Here is a 13,011-nt window from a genome sequence, read left to right on the forward strand (position 1 = left end):
GTGAGGGTGAAGGCAGTTTTACCTTGTCCTCTGAATTACTGCCTCGGATCCAGCAGGCTGGCTTCCCACAGAACAGCAGAGAAGGGCCAAGAACAGGCATAGGAACCACATCAGGGTAACTGGCCAATAAGTCTCTGTAAGACAATCCAGTGACGTATTTTTCCTAAGCCTGCCACAGTCTTGCCACATGGAGCCCATGGAGATGGCTGCCAGAAAATGTGGAGATGTGCCCGGCTCTGCCCTCCAGTGGAGCATCGTCAGCTCCATTCTGGTCCATTCCTGCAATGGGAGGTTCTTGGACATAAAAAGAGACTCTTCATGCAGAGCCACAAAGCATTAGGGGAGTCTGGAGGGGCCCCATTTATGAGCAAAGGAATGTCTAGGAAAACCCCGTTAGGAGTTGGTTGCTGGAAGGGAACAGATGGCAGGAGTAGAGTAAGCACAGGTGTTCCTTTGAATGGGCTAGAGGAGGGGGTGACAGCCATGAGCAAGAGGCTGGGAGGGAGGCACTCTGATTCCAGGGAGGGAAGCCTGCCTCAGGATACTTGCAGGTGCTGGGGAAGCCACACTCTCCAACAGCTCTCCCTCAGGCCCAGGGCCAACTCACAAGTGCACTGTGTCTTCAGAGGAGCTTTCCGAGCTCCTTTCAAACACTGAATAGTCTTCCACCGTAACAGTGGAGAAAGGCCGCCCTTTGCCCACCACCTCCAGGCCATCAATATCCTCAGAGAGACAGAGAAAGGAAAGGTTATTTGACTGAAGACAGGTCCCACCCTGAGGGGCTTCAGACTAGGCACAGAGGCCTGACCAACCTGCTGGCTAAACTTCAGCTCTGCCATGATGGTCTGCAGCTCCTTGCGTCGGCAGGCCAGAAACAGACTCCGATCCCAGGTGTAGCGGTACCACGTGTCCTTCTGGGCTGGCAACCCTAGAGCAGGGTCCAAGAACCCTAAGCACAGGCTGCTGCCATGCCCCCTCCCTACCTCAAGGGCTCTGAGGGTACCCATTCCAGCACCGTTGCTGGGAGAGCTGAAAACACAGCTTCCCCGTGAGCTGGGCTCCCTCCTCCAGGCCCCACATCTACTGCCTCAGCAGCCCTTCACAGGACTCCAGCAAAACCAGCTTCCAGACCATCAGATTTTTGGATTATAATAAAAATAACAATAGCAACTACCTTTTATTGTGTTTAATACACACCATGTCTCATTTAACCCTCTCACAGCCCCATGAGTATTTTAAAGATGGGAAGCTGAGGACCAGAGAGGTTAAATAACTCACTGGTGTTTACAAACTCAACACAGCTGGGACCCGAACCCAGGTGGTCTGGCAGCCTTTAAAGCAGTGCTGCCCATTAAAAATACGATGCAAACCACACATGCAAGCCATGAATATGTAATCAAAATTTTCCAGAGGCCACATTTAAACAGGTAAAAAGAAACAGTAATATATTTAACCCAATATATTCAAAATATTATCATTTCAACATGTAATCAATATGAACATGTAATCAATATGAAAATTATTAATAAAATCTATTTTTTCAAACTGATCTTCAAAACCCAGTGTGTAGTTTACACTTACGACACATCTCAGCTCAGACCGGCAACATTCCAGGTGCTCAGCAGAGGAGGCTCAGTGCAGTTAAGGACAGTGACGCCCTAGAGCTGGGCCCCTCCCACCACTGCCCCCCTCGTCTTACTGGAGGGGACTGCACCGCCACACCAGAACCCTGATCTTTTACCCCCAAGGCCAGTCTCCTTTACATCCCACTCCTCACCCATCTCTGCCTGGATGGACCAGGGCTTCTTGATCTGAGTGACTGGCTCCACCAGGCCACGCTGAGTTTTTGTCTTTGTCATCACCAGACCCGTCATTTCATCTCCCAAGTATTCCAGTCGACTCCAGAACCCACTGGTCAATTCACAGCCCTGTCAATGGAGGACAGATGAGTCAGACTACTGAAAGCTGGAGCCTCAGCTTTTAGGAGACTAAACCAAGACAAAGACTATTCTAATAACGTAGTACCTGTGATACCTTTCTCCTCAAATTAACAGTGACCACCACAGGCCAAATTATTTATCTGGCCAGTCCCTGAATGACAAGTAATAGAACCAGTAATAGAAGTTAGTAAAGACCTTGAGGGTTTAACAAAGCTTTGTACTGGATAGATTTCTTTTGTCCCCAGCTGTCCCCCACCCTCCCACAGGGTGCACTGTCCTTACCTTCCCATCAGACCGTGTTGACAGCATTCGGTCAAGGAGCTCCCGTTCCTCCTGGATCTGTCTGTAGGTCTCCCCTGTGTGCATCAGCAGCTCGCTGACTGGCTTCTTCAACTGTACTAAAGAGAACCAAGAATGCAATGTTACCACCAAATCTGAACAAATAGGGGCCTGAGCTCTCTGAACTGATCAGCTCCAGTCACTGGGCTGATTTCATGACCCACTAAGTTCGAGAAGCACTTGGCAGTTCTCAGCACAAAAGCAACCAGCCTGAATCCAGGCTCTGTGGGTGGAGGGGGAGAAAAAACACAGCAGCAGAGCCTCAGTACCAGGTGAGGCCAAGCAGGTGTCCTGTCTGCCCTGCTCACCACTGAGAGTTTCCTGCTGCTTCTTCCGAAGGGCTATGTTGCGCTGCCAGTTTTTCAGAAAGTTGTGCTGCAGAGGTGGGACCCAGGGAGGATGTGCCTTCTCTTCTTTTGGGGCTTCCTGCTTTGGCTCTTCTTCAGTTGAGATGAGGGTCATCAGACAGGGTGGGGTGTGTATCAGCTCAGCCAGCTGAAAAGAGCAATGTGAGTGTGGAGGGCCAGGGAAGGCGTGGCAGTGGGGCTGAGCAGACTTCTCCAGGCCTAAACTCCTGCTGTCCTCCCTTTCTGCTGAGTCCCTCCTCTCCAGGGCCACAAGGTAGCAAGTGACAGAAAGCAAATCACAGAACCAGGGGCGCTGTCAGTCCCCTCTCACCCAGCACGGGAAGACTGTGGTCAATGTCCTTTACTGCGTCTGTCCTCCTCCCAGCTGATGTTGACACCCTCACCTGCTGCGTGACAGAGTCATTTTTATCGGACCCCAAGCCTTTTAACACCTGAGAGATTCTCTGCCTGGAACCAGGAAACTAAAGGAACTGAGAGAGAGAAGTGCTGCATGACGAGAAAGCTGGAAAGGCAGACAGTCTCTCCATGTGGCCCTGGCAGGTATGGGGAGCCACCTTCCTCCACCATGTGGACGGAGGAGGGGAAATAAAGCTGGGGTGCAGACAGGAGTGGGGAGGGGGGTGGGCTCAGTCTGATGAGAGGCAGACACTCTCGCCTTTGGGTTGCTCCAGGCTCGTGTCTCCTTATAGTGAATTCCAGACTTCTGCTGAAGCTAACTTACATAGGCTTCATTATTTCGGGGGAAGGGTCACTTATCACCTCAAATTCTGTAACCTCAGTCCTGCTGGACTCTGCCAGGTGGTTAAGACTGCAATGACCTCAGAGATTTCTCTCCCTCAGGCAGCTCTGTACAAACGAACCTGAGTGTTCCCTCGAGCAAGTGCAATTCTCTTAAAGTCCTGGAGACTCCCCAGGATGTGGTGGGGCAGGATCTGGTCACTGCCATGGAAGATGTCACCTGGTCCTGGAAGCAAAAAGAAGAGGCGGGAAGGCGAGCTATAGCCAGTGGGTGCTCTGACAGGCCCCACGTTCTCTCCAGGATAACTCATGGACTTTGATGCCAGTGCACACCAGAATAGTCCAGGGGCTTTCTGGCTGCATCTGGAGTAGCAGGATGCGCCACTAAGTGTGAGACCTTCCTCCTGTGATCCTTGGGTTTGGGTTTACGGATGATAAATCTCTGGGTAATTACACGTTTATCTTCTGTTTCAATAAGGCGAGGAATATGTTGCTAAAAAGAAATAAGACAGAGATTTCACATGAGATCAAAGGGAGGGAAAAAGCCACCCTTCTCCTCTATCCTAATTCTTGGTGGAATTCCTAAAGGCAGACAAATCTGTTTCTCTAGATCTGTCCATATGTTCTGTTGAGGAAATGCCTTTGTAACAACTATGAGACTTATTAACACCCTGGGGAAAAAATAAAAACATCTCATGCCTCCAGATATTTCAGGTGAGAAGTGGCTAACCTTCCCAGGAAAAGGAGGGGGTTATCCATATCTGTAACTCATTTTCCCTTCTGTGAAATGGGGATGGCATCACTCCCCTCTATGGGAAGCAAATTACTTCATTCTTTCATTTCTCTGTGGTTCTATACGAATCTTAGAAATGTTAATAGGACATAGTAAATTCCGTAAGGTGCAAAAGTGAACAGATTCATGTTTGATGGATTCTTCCATGGAATCAGACACTCCCTCTGAGTAGGGAGGCAGTGGACAGGCAATGGACATGGTTGAAGTTCTAGACCACCCAGGTGGCAAGGAGAGGTTCCTGCAGCAAAGGATCCCTGGATTTCATCCTTACCTTCCTTAAGTCTTCCTTCTTAATGGCTAAGGCAAGAATGTCATCTCCTTGTAGCACATTGCTAACAGGTTCAGGTTCTTCCTGAATTGGGGGTGTAAGCTGTTCAGGTACCTTTGCCCGCTTCTTTTCTGAAAAGGAGCAGATAGTTCAAGTGTTTAAAAATAGATATTTTTATATTCCTTGGTGGGGGGCGGCCAAAGCCGGACACCTGGATGGACAGCAGGGGCTGCCAATGTGGCCTGGGCAGCGCTTTGCTGGGGTGACAGGAGTTCTCTCTTCTAGGTCCGCGCCCACCCTCCAAACGGTGGCCGAGGCTTTGTAGCTGAAGCTGAGATCAGAAGTTCTTCCATTCCAGTCTGTGCTACTTATAGCTGGACAACCTTGGGTACATCATTTGGTCTCAGTTTTCTTTTGTAAAAAGAGGAACCTGAACTAAATAAGTGGTTCCCAACTGCTAGTTAAATGTCTACCTCAGAATCGCTTGGGGAGTTTTACAAATGCAGCTTCCTGGCTCCTGACTCCCTAGGTGACTCTGATACGGTGCTCTGGGACAATAGACACTTTCTCAGTCTCCTGTGTATCATCCCTCCAGCGATGGTACTGTCCCTTCTTCTGGGTGAAGGCACTGGGTTTCCTAAGACACTGATAAAAACTTGAATGCTCTGGGAAAAGCAGAATATTCACCACTGGCCATTTATGTCACATTCTTCCATGTAATAAATACTGTTTAAACATCTTCTATATGCAAGAGAGTTCCAGAAAAAAATCTACTTTTGCTTTGTTGACTACGCCAAAGCCTTTGACTGTGTGGATCACAACAAACTGTGGAAAATTCTTCAAGAGATAGGAATACAGACCACCTGAGCTGCCTCCTGAGAAATCTGTATGCAGGTCAAGAAGCAAGTTAGAACTGGATATGGAACAACAGACTGGTTCCAAATTGGGAAAGGAGTACATCAAGGCTGTATATTGTCACCCTGCTTATTTAACTTATATGCAGAGTACATCATGCAAAATGCTAGGCTAAAGTACAAGCTGGAATCAAGATTTCTGGGAGAAATATCAATAACCTCAGATACACAGATGACACCACCTTTATGGCAGAAAGCAAAGAACTAAAGAACTTCTTGATGAAAGTGAAAGAGGAAAGTGAAAAAGTTGGCTTAAAACTCAACATTCAGAAATCTAAGATCATGCATCCAGTCCCATCACTTCATGGCAAATAGATGGGGAAACAATGGAAACAGTGAGAGACTTTATTTTGGGGGACTCCAAAATCACTGCAGATATTGACTGCAGCCATGAAATTAAAAGATGCTTGCTCCTTGGAACAAAAGCTATGACCAACCTAGACAGCCTATTAAAAAGCAGAGACATTGTTTTACCAACAAAGGTCCGTCTAGTCAAAGCTATGTTTTCTCCAGTAGTCATGTATGAGTGATGTGAGAGTTGGAATATAAAGAAAGCTGAGCGCCAAAGAATTAATGCTTTTGAACTGTGGTGTTGGAGAAGACTCTTGAGAGCTTGGACTGCAAGGAGATCTAACCAGTCAATCCTAAAGGAAATCAGTCCTGAATATTCATTGGAAGAATTGATGCTGAAACTAAAGCTCCAATATTTTGGCCACCTGATGTAAAGAACCGACTCATTTGAAAAGACCCAGATGCTAGGAAAGATTAAAGGTGGGAGGAGAAAGGGACAACAGAGGATGAGATGGTTGGATGGCATCACTGACGTGATGGACATGAGTTTGAGCAAGCTCTGGAAGTTGGTGATGGACAGGGAAGCCTGGCATGCTACAGTCCATTGAGTCACAAAGAGTTGGACACGACTGACTGACTGAACTGAACTGATATGCCAGGCACTGTGCTAGGCTTTGGGGATATAAGACAAAGTCTTAAGCTTCAAAGAGCACAGGCCCATGGGAGGTAAGACTGTCAAACAGACTCAACTAGGGTGACTATGGGAGCATCCGGGGGCCTCAGTCCAGTGTGTGGAGTGGTCATGGAGGGCTTCCTAAGGAGGTAATTAACTGAGAGCTGAAGGATGATGAGCGACAAGGGAAAGGAAGTGGAGGATAGGAATTCCCAAGGGCACAGCATGATGAGGCCTAGAGGCAAGAAAGAATAGAGCACACGTCTGAAACTGGAAGCATGTGTTTTTAAATAGCTAGAGTGCAGTGAGGCGGGAAGTAGGAAGCAGTACTGGGACAGAAAAGTAGGGGCCATATCATGAAGAACTTAGTGAGCCACATAAAGGGCTTCAGTTTGTACCTCGTGGGCCACGGGATGGCAAGGAATGGATTAGTGGGTACAAGAATGAGCACAAGATCACTTAGGAGTCTACTGCAGAGGCGAAGTGATCAGGATACAGTTCATGGCCCAGGAGGAAAGTGGAGTGATCTGAGCCTGTATCTCTCATGTGCGAGTATAGTACTGAGAATGCATGGCACAGAAGCAAGTTACTCCCCAGTGAGGACACAGTCCCTGCCTTCCTTCTACAGAGGTGGGTTAACAGTTTCAAATGCATCTCTTTTTTCTGGCTGGTATCCTCTTGTGTGCTGCCCTCTGGTTCAGAAAGTTTTGAAATAAGGCCCTACAATCAAAGAAAACTCTAAAGCACTGCCTTTAGGACTTTAAAACACAACTTGGTTTTGTCCACTGTTTCTCATGGTATTCTAATTTTTTAGAAGCAGTGTCATTAAAACATCAAGGTAAGTGTTTTGGCTCAGTTCAGTTCAGTTCAGTCGCTCAGTCATGTCCAGCTCTTTGCGACCCCATAAACCGCAGCACGCCAGGCCTGCCTGTCCATCACCAAATCCCGGAGTCCACCCAAACCCATGTCCATCGAGTCAGTGATGCCATCCAGTCATTTCATCCTCTGTCGTCTCCTTTTCCTCCTGCCCTCAATCTTTCCCAGGATCAGGGTCTTTTCAAATGAGATAGCTCTTCGCATCAGGTGGCCAAAGTACTGGAGTTTCTGCTTCAACATCAGTCCTTCCAATGAACACCCAGGACTGATCTCCTTTAGGAGGGACTGGTTGGATCTTCTTGCAGTCCAAGGGACTCTCAAGAGTCTTCTCCAACACCACAGTTCAAAAGCATCAATTCTTCGGTGCTCAGCTTTCTTTATAGTCCAACTCTCACATCCATACATGACCACTGGAAAAACCATAGCCTTGACAAGATGGATCTTTGTTGGCAAAGTAATAATGTCTCTGCTTTTTAATATGCTGTCTAGGTTGGTCATAACTTTCCTTCCAAGGAGTAAGCGTCTCTTAATTTCATGGCTGCAATCACCATCTGCAGTGATTTTGGAGCCCAGAAAAATAAAGTCAGTCACTGTTTCCCCATCTACTTGCCATGAAGTGATGGGACCAGATGCCATGATCTTAGTTTTCTGAATGTGGAGCTTTAGGCCAGCTCTTTCACTCTCTTCTTTCACTTTCATCAAGAGGCTCTCTAGTTCTTCTTACCAGAATCAAACTAGTTTTTAGAAAATGCCCACATACTCGGTCAAAAAAACTCAAGCCAGAATCAACTGAAATACATTAATAACTCTGAATTTTGCATATTGGCCAAAGTCCATCTCGGTGGTAATGGGGTCAGTAGAAACTCAGGAGCACCTACCAGCCAAGCCATATGGACCGGCACACACAGACACACAAGGGACTGTGTGTCTTGGCCACAGGTTCTGGTCCCACCCCCACCAGATGTAGAAGGAAGGCCTGGAATGTGCCATCTCTCCTTCACCTCTCCCTTCTACACAAAGTGCCGAAGTTGGTGATAGCCCAAGAGAACTGGTACCAGCTGAAGATTTGCTTTTATAGATATTTTGGTATTATTTATATTCTCCAGGAAATTTGCTTCCTCCATCACTCTGGCTGGTTCTACATCTTCTCAAGGGATTAAGCATCTCCAGATAGGTGGGTTTGTTTTTTTTTTTTTTTTTTACTGATGGGTATATAATTACCATGTACCAATTTATAAACTTTCAACATTGCTAAAGAGTTCTGAAGTACAATATATGCTGTGCTACTGCAAACAGTCAAGGAATGGTGTGTTCTAGTTAACAGTCATAGAAAAGATATATACATTTTAAACTTCAGTTCACCTTAGAGAACATGCATATATACCAAGTACCTTCTATATACTATAAATTACAGAAAAGATGGCATTAAATGGTCAAGATACGGCTCCTTCTCTTGAGAAACTGAAAACAGCAGCAGACAATAACACACATCAGTCATAATGTAAGAGCCTAAATTAATGGCACAAACAAGAGCTTTGGTTACAGCAAAGAAGGAACAGATGGATGTAGATCGTAAAGTTAGGAGTCTAAGTCAAGTTTCAGAAGAGCAGCTATGGGGGTCAGAGGCAGCCTCACAGGTTAAGTTAGACCTTGAAGGATCAGAAGTCTTTGCATAGGCAGAGCAGCAGAGGTGAGATCACAACCAGAGCAAAGGTGGACGTGGGGCTGAGCATGGCACATGTGAGGCATGGTGACACAGAAGGCCTGGGGATGAGGTGGGGGTGACATTGGGGATGAAAGGGAAACCAGGGCATCATGCCTCTGTAAACTAAGTCTGAAGCATCTGCTTGTTCTCTGTCAGCAAGAAGGTTTGGTTCAGAAGAGCGAGTTGATGAAAGCAGCACTTCAGAAACTCGTTCAGTGAGGGTAAGCCAGGAAGACAGGAGAGGCAGAGGCAAGTTGGGGAGACCAGGCGGGAAGGACAATCCTGTGGGGGTCATGTCAGGACCTGAAATGAGGTTTCCACAGGGTGGAAGTATGTTTCCTACTGAACCTATAGAGGCCCAGCTATTTCCAGTTCTTTGGTCCAGAAACCCAAGCTGAATGGGGGCTTCTGGTAAGACACATAGCTGGCACTTCACCCATGTCCTGATAACTGTGAGAGGGTTAGAGACCAGCCCCCTTGTACAGCGGAGTCAGGTAACACCTTGTCGGGAGCTAGCCCAGGCAGCGGGAAGCAAGGTTCTCAGGTGGGTAGGAGGTACAAGGTTGGGAGAGAGGAAGGAGGGAGCTATGGAGGGAAAAGAAACCTGGACTCTTAGTTTTTCTGCTTCCTGTTTCATCTAAATGCTATTCTTTATTAGCGTTGATTCAGGTCTTTGGGAAATTCTGACCTCACAGTTGCACTGGAGGAATCAAGGGAGGGGCTGTCCATACCAAGACTGAGCTTTAATTGATGCTGGAGAGGCATCTGGGAGTCTGGGAGATTTCCCAGTTTCTTAGCAACAAGAGCAAGGAGAAACCTAGAAGTCAAAAAGACTCAGGTCCCCAAACAGGTTTTGTTTGCCTTTTTGCTATAATTCAGAGATTGTGGAGAAACATAACAAAAGATTACAGTTGGTGATTAATTTTATATTGGAAGGGGTAAGAGGGAGTACGGCCCAACTACATTAGAGGCTTTCCCTCAGCTATTTAGAAGGAAAAAGTTATCTTACATGCTTTTTTTCTTTCCTCACCTTAATGCATGTTCTTAAATCAAGGTCTATTTTTAAAAATTATGTTTCTGACTATTTTTTTAGTTAAAATCTTTTTATTGCAATATAGTTGATTTACAACGTGGTATTAATTTCAGGTGTACAACATAGTGTTCGGTTATATGCAGACACACACCCATATATATAATCTATTTTTTTTTCAGATTCTTTTCCCTTATAGCTCATTATAAAATATTGACTATAGTTCCTTGGGCTACACAGTAGGTTCAAACACTGTTTAACAAATTAAATTTCCTCTTATTAAAAATAAATATGCAGTGAACAAAATCTTTCCTTGATTTGTTTACAGTAGAAAGTTCAAATCTGATATGATCTCCAGAATCTAGGTAAGCAGGAGGCAGTAACTAGGAAAGCCCTTGACTGCCCTTGGGAAAGAAGACCAGCTATTTTTCTCTTTCTCTCCTGTTAAAAAGTGTTATTATGAAAGAGCATCTCAGTGTAGCCTAGAGTGGACTTCTATACTATAAAAAAGCATTAAAGAAAGCCATTCTTTCCAGGCCTCCCAGGGAATCCTACTGACTCCAGGCCTGCCCCCTCTTCACACTGACCTTGTATATCATGATTTATGACTAGCAACTGTCAAGATAAACATCATCTTTTTCAGAAAACTTTTCCCTCTAATTCTTATATGCAGAGTACATCATGTGAAATGCTGGGCTAAATGAAGCTGGAATCAAGATTGTGAGGAGAAATATCAATAACCTCAGATATGCAAACGATACCACCCTAATGGCAGAAAGTGAAGATTAGCTAAAGAGCCTCTTGATGAAGGTGAAAGAGGAGAGTGAAAGAGCTGGCTTAAAACTCAACATTCAGAAAACTAAGATCACGGCATCTGGTCCCATCACTTCATGACAAATGGATGGGGAAAAAATGGAAACAGTGACAGACTTGAAGACTTGAGAGTCCCTTGGAATGCAAGGAGATCAAACTCATCATCCTAAAGGAAATCAACCCTGAATATTCACTGGAAGGACTGATGCTGAAGCTGAAACTCCAGTCCTTTGGCCACCTGATGTGAAGAGACGACTCACTGGAAAAGACCCTGATGCTGGGAAAGATTGAGAGGGCAGGAGGAAAAGGGGATGACAGAAGTTGAGATGTTTGGATTGCATCACCAACTCAATGGACATGAGTTTGAACAAACTCCAGGAGATAATGAAGGACAGGAAGCCTGGAATGTGGCAGTCCATGGGGTTGAAGAGTCAGAAATGACTGAGCAACTGAACAACAAGGCCTGGGTCAGGTGCTCTGATCCCCCTTGACACCAATGGGCAGTCATATTACAACCTTTATACTTGACTGGTTTCTCCACCTTGGCTTCCTGAGGTCTGGGGTCCCACAGTTACCACCGACAGTCTTGTTGTGCAGCACACTGCCCACACCCAGCAGACCCTGGATAAATGCGAACAGCAAAAAAGACTGAAGAGGAAGTGGGTTGTAAATGGGCACATGTCCATGGCAGTTAGCCTGCTGCCAAGGCACCCAAGGGTCCTCCCACCTGCAACCAGAGGAAGCCACAGAGGCCAGGAAGCAAGGCATGTCCAGTGATGGTCTGCAGGTTAAACAAGTGGTTGGTTTAGTCTCTAAGTTCGACTTGCAACCCCATGGACTGTAGCCTGCCAGGCTCCTCTGCCCATGGGATTTTCCAGGCAAGTGGGTTGCCATTTACTTCTCCATAAACAAGTGGAACAGGTGTTAAACCATGTGGCTAGAAAGGTCACATGGTGGGAAAGGTAGTCAAAAGCAAAACTGGCCAAGTTAAGCATTTCTTCTGGTTTCCAGTAAGGCTCTTAGGTGACACCTCCCAGAGAATCCCACGAAGATTGTTGGTTTCACCACCTTAACATGTTTCTTGCATTCTGTCCTGAGTTTCTTTTCCCAAGGACCCCATGTCCTGGCCCTTCTACTCTTAAACTCTTATCCTGGATCTTCTGCACCCCACCAAGGCAAAGGTCTCCACCTAATATGTCCCAACCTAAGATACTGTTCAAGGTCTTCTATGTCTTCCTTCCCAAAGTCATCTCCCGGACAACTGATCCCTGAGACCTCTGTCAGTAGTCTGCTTCCTTTGTCCCCATCTTCAAGGCCCCGTGCCCTGTATCTCCCTTCCCTGAGTTTCTCTGCCTTGTACACCATCCCCAGGACCCCATCAAAGGTATGGGGCACGCCTTGCCCCGAACCCACTTCCGGCGTGATCTTTACCTCCAATCCTGGGGTCACCCCCATCCTCCAGGCCCCGTGTCGTGAATCCCAAGAACTCCTGACCCTGTAAGCGTTCTCCTGAACCACCAAGGCAGCCAGCGCCAACCTTTCACGCTCTCTGGGGCCTCCAAGAATCTGTTTGTAGGTATTCTAAGGCGGGAGTCCTTCTTTAGAGACTTCATGGTGCCGCCCGGACGGCGGAGAGCGTGGCCCAGAGCCGCGGGGACCGGGAAAAATAAGGCTGTGCGGCAGCCCCCGCGACCCTGCGCGCGCCCACCCGCCCGCCAGCAGCAGCCGGGGCGTCCATAGCAACCAGCGCCCCGCACGAGGGCGCTCACCCACCGAACAATTTTGGCGGAGACTGCTTGGAAGCCACCTTTTTCATGGTGCCGAACCTACACGCCAGCCGCCGGCCAGCTCCGTGTGTGCCCACCCCGACAACGCCCCCAACCCGGACCGTGACGTCACAGGCGGCGCTGGCGAGCGCCGAGACGTCACTAGCCAGACGGGCAGGGCGGAGCCAGGCCGGAAGGAAGGGTGGGGAGGAGGCGGGGGTAGGAGACCGAGGAGGAGGTAAGTAACTGCACCACGCCCCTCCCTGCAGTTTCCCGCTGCTGTTTCCCGCTGCCCCTCCAGACGCCCTCCGCGGCCTGCAGCCCGGCTATCTCCGCGCTCTCGCTGTCTCTCGGCACCGCCGGCCTATCGCAGCGGGATCGATGATCCATTCGCTCCGTGCTGAAAACCCCCGATGGCTTCCCGTGGACTTCAGTAGTCCAGTGGCCCCTGCCTGTCCTCTACTTGCGCCTGCTGGCCTTCCCCGCCTACCACTTAC

The 13,011-nt window shown here is 47.7% G+C and overlaps 1 protein-coding gene across 3 annotated transcripts in view; it reads right to left on the bottom strand.

Annotated features, from left to right (window-relative positions):
• Window positions 1-13,011, bottom strand: part of MYCBPAP (MYCBP associated protein) — a 37,988-nt gene that overhangs the window by 8,952 nt on the left and 16,025 nt on the right. The window contains exons 1-10 of one of the 3 annotated variants that reach the window (XM_020913971.2): window positions 12,522-12,635; window positions 4,450-4,577; window positions 3,719-3,878; window positions 3,508-3,611; window positions 2,588-2,774; window positions 2,223-2,338; window positions 1,778-1,928; window positions 813-928; window positions 608-723; window positions 23-134 (exon numbers count right to left, since the gene is read on the bottom strand). In XM_020913971.2, coding sequence (XP_020769630.1) covers window positions 23-134; window positions 608-723; window positions 813-928; window positions 1,778-1,928; window positions 2,223-2,338; window positions 2,588-2,774; window positions 3,508-3,611; window positions 3,719-3,878; window positions 4,450-4,577; window positions 12,522-12,564 — 1,233 coding nt within the window. In that variant the 5' untranslated portion in view covers window positions 12,565-12,635. Of the gene's footprint in view, window positions 1-22; window positions 135-607; window positions 724-812; window positions 929-1,777; window positions 1,929-2,222; window positions 2,339-2,587; window positions 2,775-3,507; window positions 3,612-3,718; window positions 3,879-4,449; window positions 4,578-12,285; window positions 12,464-12,521; window positions 12,636-13,011 lie in introns of those variants that run through there. The other 2 variants (XM_070479299.1, XM_070479298.1) reach the window with 2 other exon arrangements.

This window comes from Odocoileus virginianus, chromosome 17 (assembly GCF_023699985.2).
Source record: "Odocoileus virginianus isolate 20LAN1187 ecotype Illinois chromosome 17, Ovbor_1.2, whole genome shotgun sequence".
In the NCBI taxonomy this organism is placed as follows: domain Eukaryota; kingdom Metazoa; phylum Chordata; class Mammalia; order Artiodactyla; family Cervidae; genus Odocoileus; species Odocoileus virginianus.